The 27434-nt window shown below is 47.4% G+C and overlaps 1 protein-coding gene across 2 annotated transcripts in view; it reads right to left on the bottom strand.

Moving 5' to 3' along the window:
• The window catches only part of CCDC93 (CCC complex scaffolding subunit CCDC93), a 104756-nt gene that overhangs the window by 5275 nt on the left and 72047 nt on the right, over nt 1-27434 (bottom strand). For both annotated transcript variants that reach the window (XM_075530272.1, XM_075530271.1), the window contains exons 12-23: nt 25564-25680; nt 21887-21949; nt 17440-17513; nt 16251-16332; nt 15251-15310; nt 13645-13698; nt 11842-11904; nt 8629-8737; nt 6580-6662; nt 4541-4578; nt 2633-2717; nt 457-570 (exon numbers count right to left, since the gene is read on the bottom strand). In XM_075530272.1, coding sequence (XP_075386387.1) covers nt 457-570; nt 2633-2717; nt 4541-4578; nt 6580-6662; nt 8629-8737; nt 11842-11904; nt 13645-13698; nt 15251-15310; nt 16251-16332; nt 17440-17513; nt 21887-21949; nt 25564-25680 — 942 coding nt within the window. The remainder of the gene's footprint in view (nt 1-456; nt 571-2632; nt 2718-4540; nt 4579-6579; nt 6663-8628; nt 8738-11841; nt 11905-13644; nt 13699-15250; nt 15311-16250; nt 16333-17439; nt 17514-21886; nt 21950-25563; nt 25681-27434) is intronic.

Raw genomic sequence — 27434 nt, 5'->3', positions numbered from 1 at the left:
CCTGGGAAGTGCTAAGGGCAGGATCTGACCTTTAAGCACATCACACTTCCAAATCTACGTCTAACCACAGGTTCTCGGTGCCCCGCCCCAGCCCAGGAACAGCGGAAAGGAAGGCCTCTGGATCTGGATCCTGAAGAACTTCAGGTGGGCCTTGATGTGGGCGGATGACGCCACTGTATACGTGAGTTTCATGTGCTACAAAAAGTTAGGGTTCACTTCTCATTCGCGTGCGCTCACAAAGACAACGCCTCGTAGGACACTCATTTCATGACAGGTCACGCACTACCCTGACGCATCTAGACGCACTCTTTACTGTCCAGACACACAGCCAACTTGGCTCTTCCCTTGATGGACCAGAGGGAAGACACCACAGACGTATTCTGGTTTATGACAGCTCGTTTTGAGGTGAGTGTAACTCTCACTTTAACCTGCCCCACCCAATCGCCCTTGTTGTACCTCCTTGAACTCTTTCACAGTCTTAAAATACAGTCTCTGTTTTTCTAACAATTCCAGGTACTGGTCGTTCAACTGGTCTCGTCTCATTTTGTTTTCTTGTTTCTTCTTTTCCATCTGTTGAAAACATTTTGAGAAATACCAGTAAAAAGGCATGCTCTGACCAAAGGCCACAGGCACTGAGAATGCTTTGAGGTTTATCCAATGTAAGAAAACACCTGACTACAAGGGACAAAGGCCCAGACTTTCTTCGTCCTTTGAGTTATATAGTCTGTGCTGCAATTGATGCTCAACTTCTAGTTCAGGTTGGCAGTTTGAATCTTCTTCCAAGATAGCTGGGACCAGCTGGCCCTTTCCCTCTAAATCTTTAGATGGGCCACTCCTGCTTACTTTCTGACTTATATCCAATGCTGTTCTATTACATGTACACCCCGAGCATGCGGGCTCGGGGAAGCTCATGCTCTGCATGGACACCAACTCTCCAGCCATGACCGGGCAGGTCTCGTCACAGCATCGATACAGAGAGGGCAAGGCTTTGCTTCTTTGGAAACACACCAAAATATATTCGTTCACAGGAGTGCAAAGCAGACACATACGCCGCATTCTGGGCCGCTCAAAATTCAAACCCTATCTGGAGATGTCTGAGATGTGCTTTCCAAGTACACTGACTGCGTTCACTCACGCAGCCAACAGCTTGGGCCCAGTGCTAGCCTAGCCCCTGGAGACGCAGCCCTGCTAAAGAGAGCGCCCCCTGCTCTGAGGTCTCCGTCATCTGCCGGTGGGCAGACAGACAAAGGGACAAAGCCACAGCTTCCTGCACTGCTCAAGGGAGAAGGGAGACAACTAGTCCCTTTGCCAAGAATGCCTCCCCAGTAAACAGGCTTCGCATTCAATTTTTGTAGTCCTTTACTCTGATCAAGAGCGCCTTCATGAGGGGCAGTGGCTGGTGTGGAGACAGACCACCATGAGATCTGGGGCGTTACAGGCCAGGGTCTCTGTTCTCCACCCAGCGCACTGCTGGTGCTGGATCTTCCAGAATGTCATTTACCTCTCTATGCAACAAAGCTGTCCTGCACAAGGTGCGCGCTGGCTTAAGTCTGTTCTCATTTCTGGGGCTGATCGGCCTGAGTTATCTCGTTTGTCCCTAATGACAGATGGTTGAGGAAGGAAGTAAAAGATACTTCCTTCAGTCGTTTAAACCGCTGCTCGGAGGGAGCAAGACAAGGCTGTCCACTCCCATTAAGATTTACAGCCTCAAAGCCCAGAGGTGCGGTTCTTCTCTGCCCGTTAGGGTTGCTATGAACCAGAATCCACTTGTTGGCAGGATGTTTCTTTGAGTTAGGATTCAGCTGGGGAGAGGGAAGAGGAAATGTAGTGGTGTATTATTTCTTCAACCCTCCTGCGAGTCTAATCTATTATAGACAAAACAGGGCCCACATGCAGAACTGTCCCGTGAAGAAAATAGCCATAAAGCCACACTGCCCAGCCTGAGCGAGTCTCTGCAAAGCTGTTTCCAGTGCTCCCACAAGCCTTTTCTGTTCTAGTCTTCTCTCATCAGAGCTCACAGGCTCATATGAACAGAGCTTATCTACATTGGTCATGTTCTTATTGTTAGGTGGTGGTGTCGATTTCTGACCCCATGTAACAAGAGGAGAACTGCCTTCGGAAAAAGGATTTGTTTTGAAAAGATAAAATATGCACAGCAAAACACACCGTTTCAGCCATTTCTGTGTGTACAACTCAGTGGCTGGGCTAGCTCCTTCTTTCACAGGGTGTTCTGAAGAATTAAAATGCTCCTAAAGTCTTAACGAACAGATTTTAATGCCAGAACATCACAAACCAAACATCTGGGCAGGAAAAGGGAGCCTGCAGGTCCAAGTGGTTTACTCATTTGTAAAATGGGGATAATATTGCTCATAGAAATTCAGTACATGACACAGCTTACACACGGACCAGCAACAGCCTCTGGACGGCGACAGCCCTTGGAGCGGCCTTGCCCACTGCTGCTCGCTCTGAGGCCCCTTCAGGACTGAGACCTCATTCCCGAGCCGCCCGAGGAGGCTGTGTGTATCGAGGGGCTTCTTCATCATGGCCGTGAAATCTGGGCTGCGTTGGAGCCTCAGCGTCCGCTTTTAAAATTACATTGCACAGTTGTTAGTGAGCAGGAGATTTGTCTGACCTTCATTTTACTCTGCTTAATCCCTTCTACGATCTGTTCCATCTGGCGCAAAAACTGGTCCCGGGCAGCAGAGGAGGCCATGGCTCTGAAAGAAACAGACCACAGAGGTGTGAGCAGGGAACAGGGCTTGGGGGTGGGGGTGGGGATGGCTCCCGTGGTGTGGTGCAGACAGGGTAAAGGAGTCAGTCTGTTATCCAGACTGTGTTCCAAGAGGAAAGAGGCATCAAGACTTTGGAGGCACCTTGGACCCATGGGATCTCAGGCACTTAAAGGACTCTGGCGTAGTGGTTACATGTTGGGCTGCGATCCGAAATGTTTGCAGGACAAAACCACCTTCAGACTGGGTTTCTAGTCCCATAAACAGGGACAGTCTCAGAAACTCACAGAGATTTGCTATGCATCAGTCTTGACTCAATGGCAGTGAGTTTGATTTTTTTTTTTGAGAAATCTCAGAGTTTAGAGGGAGAATGAAAAGTGGCCTAATCTTATTTGAATATTAACACATGTACACACACCCCTTTTTCATTCAACTTAATATGCACTTTCTTAATGTAAGATAAAATGTGACTAAAATGAACAAAAGTATCTTTTACTTGGAATTATGATAGGTACTATTTCAGAAATGCGTCCCATTTTTAGCAATCTGGGAATTGAGAGACACTATTCAAGGTGACTACACATTCCCGAGAGACCTTAAAACCCAGTGGGGCAAGAACAGAGAGATCTACTCGTTGAACAACCACACCGGGGAGGTGGGCATTAGGCAGGATAATTAATCGCTGTGATCAAAAGGGGAGCATTTACCCAAGGCCAGAGCTGAGGTGGTGGGAATGGGGTGGAAAGGAGAAGGAAAGAGGTGGGAAACAGGGAGGAAGAGGGATAACTGCTGGTATGTTGTGGGGATTGCAGTCAGTGCCATGAAACAAAACGTATTAATTGTTCTATGGAAAACAGATTGTTCTGTAAACGTTTACCCAACTCAAAATAAAAGGTTAAACGCAAACAAACACCAAGTCCAGGGCTGAGAAACCCTCGAAGCAGCAGTCATGACCGATGCTCAGATCCCTCAGGCTATCCCCCTTCCTTCATGCCAGCTCTGCAGAGGCACTGCTACCGGAAGGGTCGAAGAACACGCCCACACACGAGGAACGAGAACTTTCCCAAAGGGTGGGCTGACAGAGCAGAGCACCTCTCAAACTGTAGGAGCTCTTGAGGATCAGGAAATAAGGATGATGGTGCTGTTTTTAGAAATATCATGTGATGGTAAGTTACTAATCTATTTGAATCTGATCAGAGACCCGTGTCTTTTATTTTACTCAACAAAGCAGTAGACAATCTCAAGCCTGTAACCCATTAGGATCTCAGGCAGCTTTAATGAGGGTCATTTGCTCGGGAACAGGAGATCATGCTGGGGAATGAAGGTGCCACCCCGCCCGTGGGGTCTGCTTGGGAAAGCAGCAGGCACTGCCATCGGTGGCAGGCTGCACAGTGACTGGAGGGATTAGCCTGCCAGAGGGCCTTGCCACTCAATGTCTGGAGGAAAAGACTCCTGTCTGAACAAAGCAGCTTAGAGGGTGCTCATGAATCTAAAAACAAGGCTTGCCAGAAGAGTTGAAAGTTATTTTAAAACAATTTGCAGAGATGATTTTTTATTACCTAAATTATAAAGTTCTCCTATATACTAAACAACAATTTGATTTTACCAAGTCACTCTAACATTTGTGTAAGAATGCAAAGACAACATCATTCAAGGTCCATCTCTACTGAGCAGTAGGGCAGAAGGGTGGGACTCCCCCCAGCATTAAGTCTTGTGTCTTTCTCAGTCACACTACAGCTGTACACCGGTGAGCTGAAGGCAAAGTACAGGGCACAGCAGGCGTTTATGGGAGGAAGAGGAGAAATACTCACTGTGAGAAGTTTTCATGAATTGAGTTCAGCAGGCTAATCTAAGTTAAAAAACAACAACACACACACACAACAAAAAAACACATAAATAAATAACCCAGGCATCGTTGTGAACTGATTACAATGTTAGAGGTTCAGATGAGGAAGAAAGGTGAAGCTGTTTGCTCCCATAAGGTTTAAAGTCTCAGAAGCACCATAGGGCAGTCCTACCCTGTCCTACAGGGTCCCTGCACATGGCAATCCAATAGGCGGCAGGGCATGTATTTGGGAGATTGGGGAGAGCTCCCTGAAAAACTGAAAGTGAGCTTTCTCTCTGGATACCTCGGGTGGAAGGAAAGAAGTACCCTGTTCTTGGAGGTGACAATAAAATGGGGGAGGGGGCAGCATGTTCCCAGTGACATAGTTTCCCCTGAAGAGTCCTGTCCATATGGTCAAAGAAAAACACTTCTTCTTACAATGCATTTCCACTGGAATGCAGGAAGATGGTCCGTTTTTTGAAAGGACGGTAATTCCAAGTGAGAAGATACTAAGCTAACATCAGGGATCAGAGGGCAAGCTGTACCAACAGTCCCTGTCCATCTTGCCAAATCTGGCCATGTAGAAGGTTGTTTGAAAAGTTCGTAGGACAATGGAATTAAAAGGTTACGGACATTCCCACTCACTTCTAAAGCCCTTCCTATGTTGAGGGCACCAGCTCAGTGGGGTTATCAGTAGGGAGAGGGCGAACACTAACCTCCCACGATCTTCTTGCACCTATAGTCACTTTAAACATGGCTGAGAAAGAGTGCAAAGCCTTCGGGAAGGGGCTGGCCTGATCCTAAATTAGGACTGGCCAGATTCCTCTCATCAGTCAGCACCCCCCCCCCCCCCAAGGACAGAGTATGGCCGGGTTTTGCTATCCCTAGTTTGATTTAAATGCCACCAAGTGACACTCAGCTCTTAAAATACTGGAGCCCCCAGGGGTACAACCAGTTAAAGTTTGGCTGCTAAGCAAAAAGTTGCAGTTTGAATCTATTCAGGGTCACCTTGGGCGAATGTGATCTAGTTCTAAAAACCCAGCCACTGTGCAAACCCCGTGGAGCACAGTTCTGCTCTGACTCACGAGGGGCCGCCGTGAGCCAGGGGCTCGATGCTGACTGGTGTTCAAGCATGTAGCAAAAGCGTGATCTTACCACTCACTGTCAAATGCCCCGGAAACAAAGACAAATAAAGCTCAACTGCTCTGTAAGATCCCAAACCAAATGCACTGCCATAACGCTGATTCTGACTCATCGGGACCCTTGAAGACAGGGAGACTGTGAATCCTTATGGGGAGCAGGCAGTCTCAGCTTTCTCCTGAGGAGCAAGTGATGGGTTTGAACCGTTGACCAAGGTTAGCAGTCCCATGCTTAACTCACTGAGCCACCAGGGCACCTCCTTAAAAGAAACGGTCTCGAATACCATCTGGTACCTATCTAGTTGACGCTGTCTCTCGGCGACCTACCACAGACTAGAGGAGCACTGCAGGGCTCCCACGGCTGTACATGCTTCACAGAGGCAGACCGTCCACTTCCTCCCTGGAGTGGCTGCTGGGTCTGCCCCACTGAGCGCTTTAACCACATGGGCATCAGGGGAGGTATTTCCCTATCTGACTGATAATAAACAATACAGGTGATAATATTAACATGCACTGAGAATCTACTGGTGCAGGGAACTTTACAGTCTTATTCGATCTTTACCACCAAGTTTCATTCCAATTTCACAGGTGAGGACAATGAGGCTCACCTGAGACCTACATTTGTCCAATTCCAAAGTTCATGCTCTCGCCACTACACTCTTTTGCTACCATCAAAACCGGCGCTGCTGCGAAAACACACACCCATATTTGGACATCTGTCCCCAAGCACTCCAGGAACTCCCAAGAATTGCGCACTTTCTGAACTGGCATATACGAAGTGCCCCTTTCACTTTAATTGGATCCATCCTAGTTCATTTGGACTTCTAAAGGTGAACAGCACTGCTTATCTAATTAAGGATTCTATTTGATAACAGTTGTTTGTTACCTCTTTTTCCAAGTAAACTTTTTTATCATCCAAGGTATTATATAAAGTGAAGAACTGCTTGGTTTCTTTATGGACTGCTGAAACTGCAAAGACAAAGAAATCAGTATATGAATAGAGTCACATCTGCCCCTTCTCCTGTGAAATACGACGACACACACTATTCTGCTGGAGCAGGCCATTTGCTTGGCTTTCTTTGGGAAAGCCCAGAACATGTGTGTATTTGTTAAGCGGCCGCAGGCTAACAGCACATGGCTGGCCATGACTGGCCCAGCCTAGAGCCCAAGGAGGCTGCAGAAGAACCTCCCCATCAGAATAAGAGTCAGTGGGTGTCTCAAAGTCCTCCAGGTGAGGTGTCCTAGAACTAAGACCTCAAGGTTGATGAGGCCACTATGTCACCATGAAGGAGCCTGGAAACCATACAGCCTCGAGGACTGAGAGGATTTCCCAGGTTCTGCAAACCAGGGAAAGCTGCTCCCTGCCACACAGATAGCTCAGGGATGCAAAGAATCAAGATGATGGGAAAGACCCCAGTGTGGGCCATGAGTGTGCCATCAGGAGCTGTGAGCACGAGCAAGGTACTCAGCTCAGGACACGGCTCCCTGACCTCTCACTGAGGTGAGGGGCAGCAGAGTGGAGGTGATGTGTGTAATGATGGCGGGCACTGTCTTCTGGCTAAATGCTCAGCACCTGCAACACCGATCCCAGCCAACCTCCCAGGGCAAGGCCAGATGCGCTGCCTGCATTTCCGTAGCATAACCTTGGAACTGGAGTACACTTTACTCTCTGGGGCATCCTCTCTCCCACAGTAGGAGCAAGAGTCAAAGCTTGTTCCCTTTTGTAACCCCATGCCCTCAAAACATCTACAAGCTGATCAGGGCAGAGTGAGTGCCTACCTAATAGGCATGAATTCTCTTCCCGTCCCTCTGCACACTACCAAGACAGGGAACCCAGCTCTCTCAAGAGGACATGAAACGGGTCCTTGGTGCAGTCTCTGGCCTTGATTCTCTGGAAAACACCTTGGGAGATTTCCTCTCTAGGCCTTGGCGAGCTACCTTTGCCCTGGTTTTATACTCCAGAATGTGTTTTATTTGATGTGTAAACTGTAAAACAATTTGGCTTGACACTTTTTGTCTTCCCTTAGGTGACTGGTAAGTACCTTGTAAGTAGGGTGGGGATCAAGGGCAGTGACAATAGTCTGAGACCGTGACAGGTGGAAGGGCCCCTGGCAGCATCAGCGGTAACAAGCTTGGATGGGGCCCCAGCAGGGCCTAGAGCAGGTAGGCAAACAGCAGGACAGGCCTGCTCGGAGGGGATGTGAGGAGCTGAGAGTGCTGTCCTGCACCGAGAGAGGGGGGAGGGATGAGCTTCTTCTTGGAGAAAACCTTCCAGACTGCTCAAGTACCTCTGTATCCTGAGTTGTAGCTTGTCTGAAATAGTGCTTCGAGATGAGACCTGCAGCCTGGAGCCTACCAGTGACTGTGAAGATGGTGAAGGACCGGGCAACGTTTCTCTGTCTGCATGGGGCTGCCATCACAAAGATCCTAATGCCAACTGTTACTGGGCTCCTAAAACAGCGAGGCCTGGAGCATCCCAGGTGGTGGCAAGGCGCAGCACAGCGCGGAGAGGCAGAGCAGGCTGTGGGCTCTTTTGGGTCCCTTTGGCAATCACCAGCGGCATATATACCTGACCTTGAAGTGACTTAGGAAACCTCTAACAGGTGTAAGTGTGAAGATGTTTTGTATACAGCTGGAAAGAGGAGTGGGAGCATAAGGAAGGATGAAGGATAAAGGCTGAGCAGGAACAGTGTTTGGGAATGTTACTCTCAGAGCTGAATTAGCACAAGCAGTCTGTCCTTCAACAGGGCAGCAGGAGGCCTGCAGTGCCAGCACCAGGGTTAAGGGGTGCTGGCGGTGGGCGTGGCTGTGATGAAGCCTTCTCCATGCTGCCAGTCCCTGTCTGCGAAGCCCAGCACCACTACTGTGTTCCCGTGGACAAAGCAAAGTCCCTCCCGGGGCCACCTCAGGAACTGGTTTGTGCTGATGCACCTACTCTGGCCGTAGAGTTCAATAAATCTCTTCTGATACTGTATTAGCTCGGCTCGGCTAGGCACTTCATCAATCTTGCGATGCAAAATGGCTATTTCTCGATTTCTTCGAGCCTAGATATAAACAGGTGGGAAACAATACTATTTGGTTAAAAGCCTTACAGAGGAGCCAAACTACGCCCCCCCCCCCCATCTCCCCGTACCCTCAACCCACACCTCGAGCCCAACACCACTCTGGTGCGCAGTCAGGACTTTATGCTAGTGGCACATGGGAAGAGCTATGTGTGAACTGGAACCACAGAAAGCACCAGATTAGGGGGTTTGGAATGGATTTTCTGACTTCTGAATGGGAAGGGCTTTTGTGGCCACAGCCTCTAGCCAGCCCAGCATACCACAAAGAACTCCATGGTAATGGGTTCCAAGTCCTGGCGGGGACCAGGGATTACAAGGAGAGTCCCCAGATGACTGAGAACCTGTGCCATGGTGCAGCTCCGTGGACAAGCCCCAGCAACGTGTGGACTCCTAAGTTACTTCCCTCCCAGGGACTGGGGTGTGGTGGCTAGACTGCTATGCTGACTGGGCAGACAACTCGAGGGAACACCAGCTGCCTTCTCCACTGGCAGCTGCCAGCAGGAAGGAGAAGCTGTGACTTGCTGCCCCCGTCAGCCCTGCTGGTCTCAGCACGTGGGTGAGTTCTCAGAGCCGCATGGAGGCTCTGTCCCTGTGTTCAGGAGGGATGCATTTCTCCTTTTCGCTAAGACTACATGCCCCGTGGGTGCTCAGGATCTGACTCCAGGGTTCTCCAGAAATTCTGAGCTACAAGTCACCCCTTTCATTGCATCTTTAACCTCTTCTGGTCTATTGGCTTTTTGCCATTAGCACTGAAATATGCTCAAGTCCCTGACTCCTTAAAAAAACTGCCACCACTAAAACACACCCTCCTTTAAGACTCATCACCTTTCAGCTATCAACTTCTTTCTCTCCCCTATTGCAGCCACGTTCACTGTGAGCTGTGGGGCGCTCTGTGCCTCCTAATTCCTCCCTCTCTGTGGGTCTCCAGGCTTCTGCCAACACCCCGGAACAGAGCTGGTCAGTTGCCACAAATGTTTGCTGGGAGACATCCAGATGATTCTCTGCTTCTGCCTTGCTTGGCCTGTTAACATTCTCTCTGGTCCCTGGGCCATGGAAACGGTTAAATGCCCAGTGGCCGAGAGGATGAAAGTTCAAATCTACCTAGTTGTAAAAAACCTGCCACTGAAAACTCCAGGGAAAAGTCCTGCTCAGACATATACATACAAGAGCTGGGAGTAAACTCCATGAATTTGATTGACCACTCCCTTTTCCTGAGCTCTCTGCAGGTCCCACAAGCCTTGTGATCCAGTTCCCCTCTGGCTGGCTGACTGCATCCTCAGTGGAGAGCCCCTCCTTTCCCCTGTGGTCTTCACAGCCCGTGCTCACAGGAGCTTGGCCCCAGGGCCTTGTGGCTTTGTATTTTCATAGTCTCAGTAAGCACCGAAATACTACTGGCCCCAATTTCTAGACTAAACAGCTCCGAGGCACTACCACACACCCAGCCCCTTCCTAGGCTTTTTTCTTGGTTGGGACCCCCAACTTTTCAGAGCCTCAAAGGTTCTCATTAACACTCCTATGCACACTCCACATTCACTGTCCTCCCCCTTCAAGCCTTTTCTCCGTGAATGGACCAAGCATCCGCCCAATTACTCATGTCAGAAATTGTCATCTTGGACTCCTTTTTCAAGTATCTGCTCAATACTAAACCCAGCAGGACAGAGTTCCTCAGCCTCTTCCTACCCAGTTCTGTTCTGTCTGTCCCTCTGCCCCGGCCCTGCCTCAGACCTTCCAGCAGCTGATTGGTTTCACGGCAGCTCGGCCCCACCATGCACGGAAACTGCCTTTTGTAGGTAATTTGCATGTAAGATCCCCTCTACTTTGAACCCTGGTGGCCAATACAAGGTCTTGCCATTTGAGACTTTCAGCGGCTCCACAGGAGCAAGATGAGGTTGTCTGCTCCTGTACACCTTTACAGACTCAGAAACTCAAACGGGCAGTTCGACTCTGTCCCACAGGGAGCTCTAAGTCAGAACTGAGTTGCCCACTTGGTCTATACAGACACACTGCTTCTCAGCCAGCTCCCAGAAGTCGGCCATCTCATGTACTACTCTTGGGACCCTAGGCAGAGCTGAAGGGGCAAGCAGCACGCAGTAGTCAGGCATTTCCAATACGCAGCAGTGGTGGCCTCATTTCATTCCGCGCCTCTTTAAGGACTGATCAAGTGTGGCTCTTAGGGTAAATCTGATTAGCCCAAATTTAACCCACAACGCTATCAAGTCAGTTCCAACTCGGCACGGCCCTAGTGCACAGGAGAACTGCCCCTGTGGGTTACTTCGATAGTAACTATTTAGAGAAGCAGAAAGCCGCATCTTTCTTCTGTGGAGCGGCTGATTCCAAGTGCTGACCTCGTGGTTAGTAGTACGAGGTACAATCACTGCTACCACCACGGCTCTAGTTTAACCACACAGCTCAGCACATAACAAGCAAGAGCCAGAGAGGGGAGAAACAGGGTCACACTAAGCCCGATAGCACCTTTGGCCAACCCCCCCCCCCCCCCCGACTCTGACCCACTCCTTCCAGAGAACCGAATGAAGGCTGAAGCCACATGCAATTTAAAAGCAAAACAAGACAACAGAAACATAAATTAATACTTGGCATTTGACCTTCCACGAGTCAAATACTGGGAATGTTAGGGCTTTAACATGCAATTTTGACTCTACATAAGTTTAGTTTAAATACATGGGCTAAGACAGCCTCTTAGTATTGGAGAAAACTACTAGAAAAGAACATTGGAACTTGAATCCCAGCTCTTACATTTACTCATACTTGATTTTCAGCAAGTACTTACACCTATTGGAAGTCATATCTTGACGCAAAAAATAAAGCTAATAGCATTTACTCTCCCCCTGGGTGCCGAGGTGGAGTATGAAGCAGAGTTGATTTTGAAGGTAATATGCTGATACAATTTATATTATCACTTAAATCATGCTGTTACACTCCAGACAAAACTGGTAAACAGGGACCTCATCACCAAGTTTTTCTAGTTCTTAGACATGGACTTTCTCATTACACCAAAGGAAACTCATGCCACGGTAGGGGTACTTAAGCTTTTGTGTTTTTCTTTCCTGATTCCCGGTGTTACTCACCTGTAGTAAACGGATTTTGTACAGTTTCTCTTTCTCCGTATTATACCGTCTGTCGAGGTCGTCCTAAAAATTGGAAAAGACCGCAGTAATCTGGGAATGGGACATTTTCATTCTTAGGGTCCCCTGAAGCTGAGTATGTCCTACTCACAGGCACCCTCTGCAGTCCGCACCTTTCTTTTCTCAAACGCCTGTGCTCAGGGCCAGGGCCACAAGTCCTGTGAGACTCTGACGCTCTTTCACATCACTTCAGAACAACCCTACCTCTGGGAACCAGGAGAAACCGAGTTACCTCCAAGTCCTCCCCTCCAACTATGATAAGGGGACAAGTGATTATGGATGGAATTCTGTTGTATTTGCACAACGTTTGGAGATGATGCTGTTTTGCTGTCTAGGCTTCTAGGACGTTAAGTCAAAAGTACTGTTACACAAATCACGAAATCCTTTATTAAACAAAACTATCAACGTGCGCAGTTACTGTTACTCCTCATCTCCTCCCCCTAGGCCTGCAGCACACCTGAAGGAGGTGTTTCCGTCCTAGGATTATGCAGCACTCTGACTCACACCTGGGCATCCTTGAGATTCAAATTGCGGGCCTTTCCAATGTTCTTTGACGTGATGGAACACAAAGGTCAGGGCTGAACAGGGTAAGGTTTGGACAAAGCTCGCCTAGGACAGTCCCTGCCACTCAGAAGTGTGTCATGGGGGCTACAACTCAAAGGTAGCTAGCAACAGCAGTCTCTCACTAAATACCATGAGTGGGAAACACGGAGAGACAATTTGCAGGCGCAGAGAAAGTTGTAAAAGGGGTAGGAAGTGCCCTTCTCTTCCAGTGCGCACACACACAAAAACAATACATACTCAGATGAAGGCAAGTCCCAGACACTTCCCTGAAGTCCTCATTCGGCTTGGAGCTTACAGTACAAAGGGCAGGGAACGCGGTGAAGGAAGCCAAAGCTCAGCAGCCGCAGGCCTGCTCCTCTTTCCCTGTCTCTCTTCTTTCTAAAAGCTCATTAATGTTGGGCGCGGGTAGACTGCTTTCAACAGAGAAGGGGGCCAACACACTGCAGCCGGTGAGACAGAGTCACCTCTCGCCTGCTTTTGTATTTAGTGGTTTCATGAGCACAGTCATGGGCACGCACTTACACAGTTACTATGGATGCTACAGTTGTAACACCCTGGCAACAAAGCCAAAAAATATTGACCATCCAGCCCTGTCCAGGAAGTCTGTTGATTCCTGGGGCACTGAACCACAGCAACACATTTCCCTCCACACTTCCACCTCCCCACAGAGCCTGTGGGTTGTGAGAAGTCAGCCTAATGCAGATTTCCCTCTTTCCCAGCTGAGATGTCTGGGCCGGGACATCATGGCCTGAATCATGGCCTGCAGGGACTACCCCTAGGTACTCCATCGGAGGGGCTAGAGGTGTGAGATGGGATCATGCTAACTCCAAAGTCCCAAAAGATGAGGAGAAAATCAAAGCTGGCAAACACAGGGAATCCAGGAAGGATGATCCCTTCAGGTGAGAGTGGCGATACCAGGAGGGTGGTGTAGAAAGGGCGAACTGATTACAGGGATCTACAGATAACCTCCTCTCTGGCAGATGGACAACAGAAGAGTGGGTGAAGGGAGACGCCGGACAGTGTAAGACATGACAAAACAATAATTTATAAATTATCAAGGGTTCATGAGGGAGGGGAAAGGAGGAGCTGATGCCAGGGCTTAGGTGGAGAGCACATGTTTTGAGAGTGACGAGGGCGACCAATGTACAGATGCGCTTTATTCAGGGGGAGGGCAGCACTTACGTTATGCATCATCACAGAGCTCAGGTCACCGGGTGGCTCTTCACTGGCGGGCGTCTGAGTGATAAAAACACGATCATCACCTTTTGGGGCTGGGGCAGAAGCTGAGGTCTACAGAGGGGCAGTCATGGGTTGGGGAGTGGAACCAAGCACAATTTTCAGTTCACTGATCAAGTCTGATGCTCAGAGAGGGACCATGAAGGAAAGCCCCAGATGTTATAGAGCTCAATGGCAACTCTAAATGTGAATGATAATTCCTCTCATACTGCGTAACTGCCGAGGAAAGCGAGAGGCAATCTTCACCTGCTCTGTACAAAGGGGTTTCAAAATGTTTGTGGAAAACTTTGTGAAGCCCTTCACACAAACTCAGAGGCTGACTCACTGATGAGCCTCCAGAGTCCAGTGTAGGGAAAATGGGAGGCAGACTGCTAGTTCTGGGCGTGGGAGGCAGCTCTCCACCCCATGGCCAGGCACTACTCTTTGCCTCCACACCATACTCACAAGGCAAAGCATGAGCCCCACATTCATCTGGCCTACAGACCACATTCCAGAAAAGAACCCCAACAATACAATCTAGCACCCCCCTGGCAATGAAGAGCATTCCTACATTATCCATGACAGAGTGGAGCCACCTGCTTCTGTAGCCCCCAGGGTGGCATCGCCCAGGTTGAGCAACACTAAAGTGACACAGCCACCGAGGGAGAAGGGGACACCTCTGGTAGCTGAGGGGGTAAGGGGATAGGTTGAGTAGTGCTGGTTTGCTTAGACAAGTCTCTATCCCTCCTGAAGCCACAAGTTTCTCGTTTTTACAAGGCATGAGGTGCACACAATCTAAGGCCAGGCTAAGCTCTCATGGTCTGAACTCAGGGATCCTCAGGAAACGAGACTTGAATAAAATCTGAGAGAAACAAGAAAAAACACAGATTCCTACAATCTTATTTGGGGTAGGAAAACAGACTATTATCGCCTATCCTTGTTTTTATTGAAGGCTTAATGGAAATCCACAACAGTCCCTTGTTCAGAGAACCAGCTGATGAGGTATCTTTCTCAAATGGGGTCTATCCTAGGCAGAGCTGGGGGGTGAACTGGGCAGAGGAACACTAAACATGGAGAAGAGGTTCAGGGGGAAACAGGGCTTGGGTCGGTCCTGGCGCTCTTCTCTAACTGGCAGGAGCAGCCAGGAGCGGTACAATCTAATCACTGCCCTTTCCCTCCAGAGGAAAGAAATGGAGAGATGAAGTCTAAACATCACGGATAAACACAGTTGGGGAATGTGTATATATTCTTGTTGATGTTGCTAGGCTTTATGTAGCTTTGGTCTATACACTAATGTGTATATGTTAGTATATACAATAATGTAGTATATACACTAATGTGTGTATATTCTTGTTGATGTTGCTAGGCTTTATGAAGCTTTGGTCTATAGCCTCAGCCCCAGTCCGATCAGCAAAGAGGGGCCCAATCAGCAGATCAGAGGAAGATCTTGGCCTAGAATGTGTGTTTTGAGGACCAGGTCGTTTTTAGTAGCAGTCTCTAAGACTGGTCTCTAGAAATCCTTTCACTAGTTAGGGTGCAACAGTACCTGCCGGACACAAGGAGTCCTTTTTACCTTTCCATCTCCACCAGCTTTCAGGTTTTCAAGGTCCTGCTGCAGGCGCGTCATCTCCTCCTTGAAAGCAATTTACATGTCAACACAGCTCACACAGGCCAGTCACTGGAGGCAAGTCTACATCTTGGATTTGGAAGTCTTATTTTCAACACTGCATGAGTCTTATGCTAGGACAAAAAGTTTTTTAGTTGCGCTAGTCCCCAACTTCCAGCCTATCAACTGCCCCCTGCCTCCCAGAAGGATACAACTCAGTCAAAAGGTCCTTTCTTTTAAAGAGCAGATAGAGATATCTGCTGAGAACGGAAGTAAACAAGTGTTTAGAGGCTAACCTCCACGGGTGTGGTCTGTTTCTTCTCTTCCACCTTACTGGGGGACTTCCCAGGCCCGCCTCCCCCAAGGACCTCCTCCACTGGCCATGCACCCTGCCTGAAGTAAGGCCTACCTTCACTTGGTTATGACTCAGATGGACTCCATGGTGGTCAGTGTGTTTTTCCGCTCCGAGCTTCCTTTTGGCCCCGGCGTCAGTAGCCTCTCCTTACCCACAGCTCAAACAAACAAAACTCACTGGCTCCACTACAACCTCCCACGCCACCTCACACCTACTTTAGACCTCCGTCCTGGACAGCAGGAGCAAGGGCCTGTTTTCAGAAAGCCTTGGGCTTGAATGACTGCATTCTTTTCACAAAGGCCACATGTCGACTAAGGATGAGTTATTTTTATACTTTATGAAACGTTCTTGTAACCAGCCTAGTTTATTTGACTTTAGACTGCAGCTTCAATTTTCGGATTTGGCACGCAGTTACTACCCTAACACACCTCTGTTGTCCTCAGAGGGTGCCGATGACAGTTTTACTCTCTCCACTGCATACAAAGGATCTGTGCCCTCCTCATAAATCCACCTTTACGACTGCACCGTGAATATAGGAGGCAACGGCGACTAAGGGATCTGACACGAGTGCTACCCCTAGTCCACTGTCTGCCAACCCCAAGTATCACTTACCCGACAATGCGCTTTAAACTCCTGCTCCTGACGCTTGAGATTTTCATTCATGGCGACAAGTGCTCTCAAGTTCTGCAGGAGACTGTGGAGAAAGGACCAGAAATACGACAAACGACAGGTCATTACGAGGCTAAGCATGGCCACTAAAAGTGGATCTCCGGCTAAAAGGGGACACCCCTTTAAATTTCCTTTGTCTCCCCCAAGAACATTTAATGGGATCCCCACACATGGTGACAACGTCTCCTCAATAACGGACATTATTGTCATTTAGACAGAGCCCATGAGGCCACATCCAAACTAACATTCCGAATTCCCAAACTGTCAGAAACTGCAGAAACACCAAGGAGTTCGAAGTGTCCTGGATATACTTGACGCCGCTTGCTAGCAGAGCAGGCAACACAACTACGTTTAACAGCCACTCTGAGGAGGCAACACGTTGCTGAAGGCCATTCAAAGCACTACTTTGATGGACGGACTGCCAACGGTCCGACACTGCTTTGTTCCACATCACGGACACAGGGTTTCTAAGCATAGAGCCAGGGGCTCTGTGGGCATTTCTTTAATAAAAATGTCCATTAAACCCAGAACTGCTCATTCTGTGCCTGAAACTACTTATGATTCCATACTCTGATTCAAAGGAGTGACACCCAGAAGGATTTACCATCTGAAGAGCTTGGGGATCAAAGGTCAAATGTACATGATTGCTCTCGCTCTTCTCAAGGTGACGACTTTTACGAGGGAAAAGAGAAAACAAAGCTGCTACTTGACCCCAAACAGGGTGCACCGCATTCCCAAGATGTGTTAACTGTGTGCCAGCACTGCTGCCAACCAGCGAGTCTGAGGGACAGACGTGGGTGGCCCAGGGGCAAGAAAGCCCTGGTACCTTTTGCAGTGCAAATGTGTAAATTCGGTTTTTTTGTTTTTTTAAAAAAGAGTTTGTGATCACAAGGGGAACTGGGTGGAAGAGAGAGGCTACCAACGCAAGTCCAGAACAATGTGGGTCCAGGAGGGTCAAGGTGGGCAGAAGCTTAAAGGACAGCAGTCGGGGTCAGCAACCGAAATCAATGGGCCTGTCTGAGCCTGAACCAGCGACTCCTGGCTCTTCAGTCCAGTGCTCCATACATTCAACCAGGCACTGAAGTCAACGCACACTTCCAATCGAGAATGAATGCAGGAGGAAGCCTCTTACCTGGGATCAGCTTGGGATTCTATCTTCTCCAGGGCTGCCTGTTCTTGGTTCAGTTTCTCACTGTGGCTCTGTAACTGCAAGGGAGAATGCAGGCTGTTGCTTGGTGGAACAGAAGACTAAGTGCTTCTCCTTTCCCTCTCAAAGAAGTCTGGGTGGGTTAGTGCTTACACACTGGGCTGCAATCCACATGGTGGGCAGACTGAAACACCAGCAGCTTCTCAGGAGAAAGACTGGGCTTTCCACTCCCATAAAGTCAGAGTCTCAGAAACACACGGAGTCACTATGAGTCAGCATTGACTGGATGGCAGTGAGTAATAAACACCCACCCACCCCCTTAGCTCACATCTGGACACCACTTCAGGTACAGTACATTGAGAAAATAGGTGGAGACGAGAAATGGGAGGGAGATAGAGAGCCATGATGGGAAGGTTAAGACCACATCCTTCTTGACCCACGCTGATGACCACCGAAACTTTGGCAATGGCGTTAAATTGTAACAGCCAATGGGTGAATGACCAAAGCAGGTGCTTTTCAGCAGCAAGCAGTGGTTACGGAAGCCAGACAGCCCTGGGTTTAGATCTCAGAATGCCATCTTTATGATGGTTAGCAGGGGCATGGTTAAGCTCTGACCTTCTCAGGTGGTTTTACCTCGAGGCGATCCTCAAGTTAACTCAGCCTCCTAGCGATCCTGCAGAACAAAGCAGAGCTGCCCCATGGGCTTCCAAGGCTGTCTGTCACCCTTAGGGAAGCAGAGTGTCACTTCTTTCTCCTGTGGGGAGGCTGCCGGGTTCAAGGAGTCAAGTGCTGAAACATATGGCCCCTGAGATTCTTGTGAAGCAGGTGGAGGTTTAAATTAAAGGATTTTTTCAAAAAACTCAGATTTTTATGTATAAAGTGACCAGTTACATAATTATCATGTATTATAATAGAATGCTAAGCAGCAATTTAAGAAAGAATCAGCTTGTTTCTATATTGCTACATAAACTCTCCAATACCTACTGCTAGGTAAAAAAAAAACACCAAGGTTCAAAACTATGGGCACAACATGCTTCTGATCATGTACAGGAATGGACACTTTATGTACATGTAGATGCCTGCGTATGCAAACACGATTTCTGAAAACTGGGTGCTCTGTCTGCCTAAGTAGGCAGCTGGGTGCTTGGGTTACAAGGTATGAACTACCTTTTGAATTATGAATCATATGAATGTTGCCTATTCAAAGAATGAGCTTTAAAATATTTTCAAAAGGTTCCAGCTGACAGCAAATCGTTATAGCAATTCTGTTCTGTCTCAAGTCCCAAGAAATCCATGCTATGATGCTGGATCCAGAGTCAAGTGGCTCAGGGGATAAGAATTATGGCCAGCAGACTGGAATGGACTCAAGACTACTTTCTGGAGTTGAAGGACATAAGATAGGCTGCAGGGCTGGCATCTGCTGAAGGGACAGCCAGGCAACGCACCATGTCTCACTAAATGCAAAAGCTGGTGCGGAGTCTTGGGTGGGGCAGGGTCCCAAACATCTGGGAATAGTCCGGTGATGATGGGAAAGAACCCACCCATCCAAGAATACCCCCAATAGTGGGCCCCATTCTTCTAGAATAATCACGTAACATGGCTGCAAAAAAATGGACCCAGTATCCACAAGGACCTTCAGAATGAAAGGTGAGCACACAACCAAGAATTATCAAACATTTGGAAAAAAGACAAAACCATAAAAAACTGTTATCACTCAACGAACGAATGAATTGTCACTTGAAGCAGCAGCTGATAAGGGTCTTTAGAGCCTGTGTCTATAAAGACATAACCTTGCACATAGCAAATCAAAACTGTGGCAGCTGAAGTGGGCAGGTTGTAGCACAGTTGCCCACAGCAGAGCAGAACCAGCCAGGGCCACCGCCGTCTTGAAACAGCCTCCTGCATGACATGCGGCCACCTGTCCTCCACTGCTCATGCTTTGCTTTTCCTGCATTTATCAGAAAGAATGGCTTCCCCATTTTCAGTGCCACTAGGATAACTCAGAAGGGCAGGTTTTACCAAAAAGGTAAAACTGGTAATGAGATGGTTTGCCCAAGCCCTGATCCTGAAGCGGCAGGAGACTGGGGTGCAGAGATGAGGGCCGTTACTTCCGCAGGGCATGCTCGTCAGCCTGCCCAAAGAAGCCAGCATCTTCATGTGGTTGGTCAGCACTGGGCTGTCTACAGCGTCCCAGAGGTCTAGAGGGAATTTGATCACCCTATCTGATAGCCAGGCAAGAGAGCGCTGAGCCAGACTGTCTGCTTTCAAATTCTGGCAACCAACCACATGGTCTATAGCATGTTAGTTGTTGAACCCCTTTGCTTTGTGCAGAACAACTGCTATAACAGTGTGCTGAAAGGGCCCCTGTCCAACACAAGCCCTACGGCCAGAGCACACTCAAACCAAACCAAACTCACTACCATCGAGTCAGTGCTGACTCAGAGACCCTCTCTCTGCTGGGCTCCGAGACTTTGTTTACAGGAGCAGAAAGCCCAGTTTTTCTCCCAAAGAGCCACTGGTGGTTTTGAACTGCTGACCATGTAGATCTGTGCCTAAAAGGAGCATACAGCACTACACCACCAGGGTCCCTCCTTCAGTGCTATTATGATGTGGAGCGAGGACGCTTATCTCTTACTACTGACTTAAGTCACACCCTCCACGTGGAGCACATGCAAGGCGCTCACAAATCCAGGAGTTAGAGAGATGCAAAAGGCCACTGTACAGCCAGGGAGGATTCACATCTGCAGGCATCTAGGTGTTTTGCAAAACTGATATTGAGGGTGTCTCCCTCTTCACCTCTTCCAGATTGTTACACACAGATTGATCTTTAACGTTGTAAACTGTAACATTAAACACAATTTGGCAGGGATTGCTGTCCCTAGGAATCTGTCATGTAAGGCACAAGGAATGTAGTCGTCTCACTGCCACTGACAGTCGTCTCACTGTCACTCACGTCACCCAGCAGGACAGAGCAGAACTGCCCCCTGGGTTTCTGAGGCAGTGACGTGTCCCATGAGTAGAAAGACTCAGCTTTCTCGTGCGGAACACCTGGTGCTTTCCAGCGGCCGACCTTGCCGTTGGCATCCCAATGTGTAACCAGTGTGCCACCAGACAGCACATAGGAAGGCGATCTGTCCAAGCGGAAGGCAGGCACAATAATGAAAGCCTTTTAAAAATTCTAATTGACATTCTTATGCCTGCCCTTTTCAAATACTGTGACACACACTGAGCAGACCAATTCAGGCCAGAACCAAAAATGTGGCAAATGAAATGCTGCAGGATGCTAAAAAAAAGCATTTTTAATTGGCAACTTTTATGTAAATTTTAGAAAAGTAGGAGCTGGACTGGCATCAGAGGTGATGGTGATTCTGAGATCAGTCCTACTCCCAAATGGCCTGGAAAGCTCTAAGGGTTACTACATGAGGCCCCTTCAAAGCCCAGCTACAGCATCCACACAAGTTTCATGATGAAGGGAACTGTCGGATCCCGGTGACAATGGCTCTCTGTGGACACTAAACAATGGACAGGGCCCAACACTCCCCACGGCAGGGTGTTGGAATCATTTGTTCTCACCTGGCACCCGTGGGAGTGATGATATGAGACGGCAGACATGCCCCTCCACTTAGAAAATGAATCACACCCCACACCTCCCACCTCTTCCTCGTGGGTCCCACCTAGGAGATAACTCAGAACACAAACTGTTAACACACCGTGCTTCTAGTTCCTTAAAAAAGACCTCTCATTCGCCAGGAATTTGGCATTTTGGAAGCATTGTAAGACCTGTTTGAGAAGCAGGGGTCATTTACTGTGAACGATGACACCTGACCTGACGGGCCACTCCTCTGCCTGGAGTGCCTGTCCCCTCAGGGGTCTGCCCTGACTCTTGAAGCCCATGGTGATGCCCCCACGAAGAACACTTGATACTTTACAACAATGGTTCTCAGCTTCCTAATGCCACGATCCTTTAATGCAGTTCCTCAGGATGCGGTGACCCCCAAGCACAACATTATTTTCGTTGCTACTTCATAACTGTAATTTCGCTACTGTTATGAATCATAATGTAAATATCTGATATGTAGGATGTATTTTCATTGCTGCGATTTGAACTTAATTAAACATAATTAAAACATAATGATTAATCACAAAACATGTAATTATATATTGGGTAATATTTATGTGGTTGTTGATGGTCTTAGGTGACCCCAGTGAAAGGGTCATTTGACCCCCAAAGGGGTCATGACCCACAGGTTGAGAACCACTAGTTAAGAATATGGCAGTGTGGACAAACCACAGACACTAGTTACACACCATCTGAGGTCCCCTGAGAATGGGATCAGTCTCCTCCACACAGGATGGTGAGGCACAGCACCCCGTTAGTGCCGATGAGAGACACAAGTGGCAAAGGACCGAGAGGAACGGAAACTCTTCTCACCTCTGCCAGCGTTTTCTTTCGCTCACAGTACTTGGCTTGTAAATTGGCATGATTTGCTTGCAGCTGTAAACGAAGAAAGAAAAGACACTTGCTTATTTGATCTTATATAATTGAGAAGGTAAAAAATAAATAAATCAATGAGAAAGAGGAATCTCAGAAGGCTGTGACCATGAGAAAACATGGGCACTTTAGAAGGACTGCCAGCAGGTGCAATGGATAACAACACATGCACACCCCTCTTCAAACAAAATCCTTCCCATTGAATTGACCCCGGCTATACAAAAAGGCAGTCAGTTCTCTAGTTCAAAAGGTGCCAAGTACCTGACCACTAACCCAACTCTGCATTTTGAAACTACTCAGAAGCACCTTGGAAGAAAGGCCTGGTGATCACTTCCCACAGTCATGACCTTGAACCCTCTTGGGCACATTTGTTTTCTGCACACAGGGGTCACCAGGAGTTGAATCAACCGAATGGCAACAGGTCTTTTTGGTTTACATGCCAGGTGATGTACTGAGGATTCAGCATGAAGTATATCACTGAAGCCTGGTATCCAATGAAAAAAGTTATGTTTCGGATTTTTATAGATGAGAAAGTAAGATTCAGGGTTTAGCTTACTTTTCTGAGGTCTGACTTCATAATTGATAAAATCAGGTATCAAATTTAGGTCAATTAGCTGCCTTTCTATTTTCTTTTAATGTTCACATCTCAATTTTTAATTGTTTTATTAGGGGATCATACAATTCTTATCACAATACATACATACATTACTTGTGTAAAGCACATTTGTACATTCATTGTCCTCATCATTCTCAAAACATTTGCTCTCCACTTAAGCCCCTGGCATTAGGTCCTCATTTTTTCTCCTCCTTCCCTGTTCCCCCCTCCCTCATGAACCCTTGATAATTTATAAAATTTTATTTTGTCATATCTTGCTCTGTCCGACGTCTCTCTTCACCCAATTTTTTCTTGTCCGTCCTCCAGGGAAGAGGTCACATGTAGATCCTTGTAATCAGTTCCCCCTTTCCAACCCACCCTCCCTCTACCCTCCCAGTATCGCCACTCACACCACTGGTCCTGAAGGGATCATCTATCCTGGATTCCCTGTGTTTCCAGTTCCTATCTGTACCAGTGTGCATCCTCTGGTCTAGCCAGACTTGCAAGGCAGAATTGGGATCATGATAGTGTGTGTGTGTGTGTGTGTGTGTGTGTCCGTGTGTGTGTATGGGGGGGGGGGAACAGAAACATTTAGGAACTAGAGAAAAGTTATATGTTTCATTGTTGCTACATCGATCCTGACCAGCTCATCTCCTCCTCGAAACACTTCTGTAAGGGGATGCCCAGTGGCGTACAAATGGGCTTGGGGTCCCCACTCCGTACTACCCGCCTCATTCACTAAGGTAAGATTTTTTGTTCTGATGATGCTTGATACCTGATCCCTTCAACACCTCGTGATCACACAGGCTGGTGTGCTTCTTCCATGTGGGCTTTGTTGCTTCTGAGCTAGATGGCCACTTGTTTACCTTCAGTCCTTTAAAACCCCAGATGCTGTATCTTTTGATAGCTGGGCATCATCAGCTTTCTTCGCCACATTTGCTTATGCACCCATTTGTCTTCAGCAATAGTATCATGGAGGTGAGCAAACAATGATATGATTTTTTGTTCTTTGATGCCTGATAACTGATCCCTTTGGCACCTCGTGATCACACAGGCTGGTGTGCTGCTTCCATGTGGGCTTTGTTGCTTCTGAGCTAGATGGCCACTTGTTTACCTTCAAGTCTTTAAGACCCTAGAGGCTATATCTTTTGATAGCCGAGTATCATTAAGTTTCTTTACATTTGCTTATTCACCTGCTTTGTCTTCAGCAGTTGTGTGTGGGGGGGAAGGGGAGCATCATAGAATGACATTTTAATAGAAGTATTCTTGCATTGAGGGAGTACTTGAGTGGAGGCCCAATGTCCTTCTGCTACCTTAATACTAAACCTATAAATATATGCACATAGATCTATTTCCCCATCCTCATATATAAATATATTTGCATATATACATGTCTTTTTCTAGACCTCTATAAATGCCCTTTGCCTCCCAGTTCTTTCCTTGACTTTCCTCCTGCCCACTATCATGCTCAGTCCCCACCAGGGTTTCAGCAATTCCTCTTGGTTACATTACCCTTGATCATGCCCAATCAGGCCTCCCACACGCTCCTCACCACTGATTTGGATCACTTGTTGTTCCCTTGTCCCTGGGTTTATTAACACCACTACCTTTTCCCCCACCTCCTCCTCTCCCATGTCCCCCAGAACTGTCGGTCCCATTGTTTTCTCCTCCAGATTGTTCATCCAGCCTATCTTATATAGAAAGACCTGCAGAGATAATAACATGCATAAAAACAAGACAGAGCAAAACCAAGCAACAATATACAACAAAACAACAACATATCAGTGACAAAAACAAAACAAAACACAGTAAGAAACTAGCTGCCTTTCTGAATGGCTCCCATGAATGCAGTTCACCAGCTTGCCCATTCACAGACTCAAACTGCTCCTCGACACTAAGGATCCTAGCACGAGGTAGAGCAAGACAGTATATAGATGCTGGGAACGTGACACCACAGAAGCATCTTGAAGGAAAAAAGGAAAAGCAAAGAAAAGCCTACGATATGCTCCCAACCAGCTCCCCACTGAAAACCACCTGTTCAGCAGGTTCCTCTCTGATGCACCTGTGGCTGCATGAGCAGGGCAGGCCCACTGTAAGAAAGGTTAGCAGAAAACACGGCAGACCACAGTGGTTTGCTAAGGTGTGTGACTGGGTGAGGATGGACGTGGACGTCTGCTTCCATCTTTACAGAGTTCTACACGGTTTGGCTTGTTTGCACGAATAATTTTAACTTCAGGAGCCCCAGCGGTGCAGTGGGTCATGCCAACAGATGGCTCCAAACGAGAACGACCAGGTTTTCTGCTCTCATAAGGATCCACAGCTTCAGAAACCCACAGAGGCAGTTCAACTCTGTCCTATGAGGTGCTGTGAGTCAGAAGCGGCCCGATGGCAGTGAGTTTGGTTTGGGGTTTAATCTTATGTTTGAAAAAGGTGCTTAAAGCATTTAATAATAAATTATTTTAATGTATTCAACATACTTTGAATAATGTATTCAACATATGTATAGTGTATGTACACACCCACACATTCACTATAACTTGCTTTTCAGTATTTGCTAATTAGTAGGGGAGTCAGGTGAATAAAAAGTGATGAGCTCAAAGGTCCCAAAAGGCTTATGCAAAATCGCTTGCCAACTGCTGCCACCATGGTTTCTGGCAAATAGAATCACAGACTACCAGAAGTGGAAGGCATTCTGGAGACCATTTATAAAATAAGAGGTTGGCATACACTTTCTATTATGGCCAGATAATACTTATTTTAGACTGTGCAAACCTTGTAGTCTCTAATGGAAATATTCAACTGCCCATGTAGCTTGAAAGCAACCACGGACAACCTGGGGACAGTGATGTGCACATGCTCACGTCACAGCTCGCTGAGAAACCAAGTGGCGGCTCACTGCCCCAAGGGTCACAGAGTGTTGCTTTCAACCAGTCTGCAGGAGTATCTTAATTCTTCCCCAAGTTCTCCCTTCTTTGAATGGTTTCATTTCACTTGGATAAAATTGTAACAAGAAAACACCAACCTCCTCCAGATGTTTGGTCTTCTGCACAATCTGTTTGTTCAAGGATATAATTTTCCGATGTTGTAGCTGGGAGGCTCCCAATTTTTCTGGGCTATCTTCAGCTGATAGCTCAGATTGCTATAGACAAAAGCGAGGACAAACCAAAGGATTTAATTAGTCTACCTGGGCTCGTATAAGAGACCTACATGCTCAGTCTAGGCAGAGCACCGCTGGGCAACCAGTCACAAGCATTTCACGGCAGCTATTGGGCCCTGTGCAAAGCCCAGGTCCAGAGGAGATGCTGAAATCACTTGAATCATTACCAGCATAATTTGCGCTTCCAAAAGATGGACCAGCACAGGGACCTTCCGAGATTGTTGATTAAAAACTGAAATCAAAGAATTTTTCCCAAAGATAAAATTAATGCCCCTCATACAAGTGAAGTTATATTGTTATTAAATAGGTGACAGGGCATCATCACAGGTCTAAAATATGAACTTGGGAATATAATTATTTTCATAAGGCCACCCTGCAGTTATCAAGTTATCAAGAATGACTGATTCATTTTCAAAGAATTATAAGCTTAAGGTTAAAAAGTTTAACCATTCATATTTAAGATACAGGTGCTAAGCATAGTACGATAAAAAAATTTAAAAAATCAGACTGCGCCAGACAATCAGAAAGAATCATATCTACGGTCTTACAGGCTTGTCAAAAACCAAGACGCCACCTAAGTGAGGTGTCAGCCAAGTCCACAGAGAAGAAGCACACCAGCGTGTGTGATACAAGGATGGCAATTCTTGAAATATCAGACAGCGAAAGGAACTGTATTAGAGCTTAAGTTCTGGGCACCTGGGTTGCAGAGGCTATGAATGACAAGGAAAGCCCACGATCCATTTGCTGGGTTGCCGGGAGATTAAGCTTCCAGTGAATTCCCTCTCACTACCAAGCACGATGCAACGGCAAGTGGGCCAATGCAGACGTAGTTAGGGCCACCCTATCACGTGTTCTCCCTTTCCTCCCACTTAGAATCTGTTCCTTCTTATTATTTTCTGCTTTCTTTTTGACCGAGGTTTTTCTGTTTTATCATGTTATTGTTAGGTTCTTGTTTTAAGCTTTTCTTCATACAAAATCCAGGGCAGGTAAATCTATATAGACAGTAACTTGGTCCTTAGAGTTAAGGCAGGGGAGGTTTGGGGAAATGAGGAACTATTAATAATGAGGACAAAGGAAAAATGTTCTAACATTGATTGTGGTGATAACGGTACAACTCTTTTTAATATGTTTAAACCACTGAACTGTATGATATGAATTGTGACAATAAACTTTGAAAATAAAAAAATTAACCATCCAGAAGCAGTTCTAATGAAAAGCAAGCCTCTCGTGTTATTTCCCCAACCCACTCTTTTGACCATGTGTTGTTTTGCTGCTACGAGAGGACAGTTTGGGGAAGGTTAAGAGTATTGAGATAGGGCAAGGAGGAAACTTTGAACGTGGACACACGAGGACGGGAGGGAGGCGGTTAGGCAGGGTGCAGAGGGGCCTGGACGGGAAGCGTGTGAGGGGGAAGTCTCTGACTGGGGGACGAGCAATGGCCTACAGAGAAGCCACCGGAAAGAGGAAAGTAATGAAAACTTGAGGCTCAAGATCTCAGTGGGCAGCTGAGGAAAAGGGCATAAAAGGTTGACCCTGCTGTGGCAGGTGACCTGAAAGCACTTTCTAAGGTGATTGCACACAGTCAGATGCTCATTATGACATTTCCATCGTTACTGATCGGATCCCCAGACCTCCCCTGGTCACTGCTTTTAAAGACAACAAAACTATCCGGGCATTTGGTTTTCTCTGCATGTTTCATGTGTGATTATGGGCTTGAAAGTCTGAAAGACAAACCC

This window comes from Tenrec ecaudatus, chromosome 13 (genome assembly GCF_050624435.1).
Source record: "Tenrec ecaudatus isolate mTenEca1 chromosome 13, mTenEca1.hap1, whole genome shotgun sequence".
NCBI classification, from domain to species: Eukaryota; Metazoa; Chordata; class Mammalia; order Afrosoricida; family Tenrecidae; genus Tenrec; species Tenrec ecaudatus.
The sequence above is the reverse complement of the archived record's forward strand: the minus strand, read 5'-3'. Positions and strand labels throughout refer to the sequence as shown.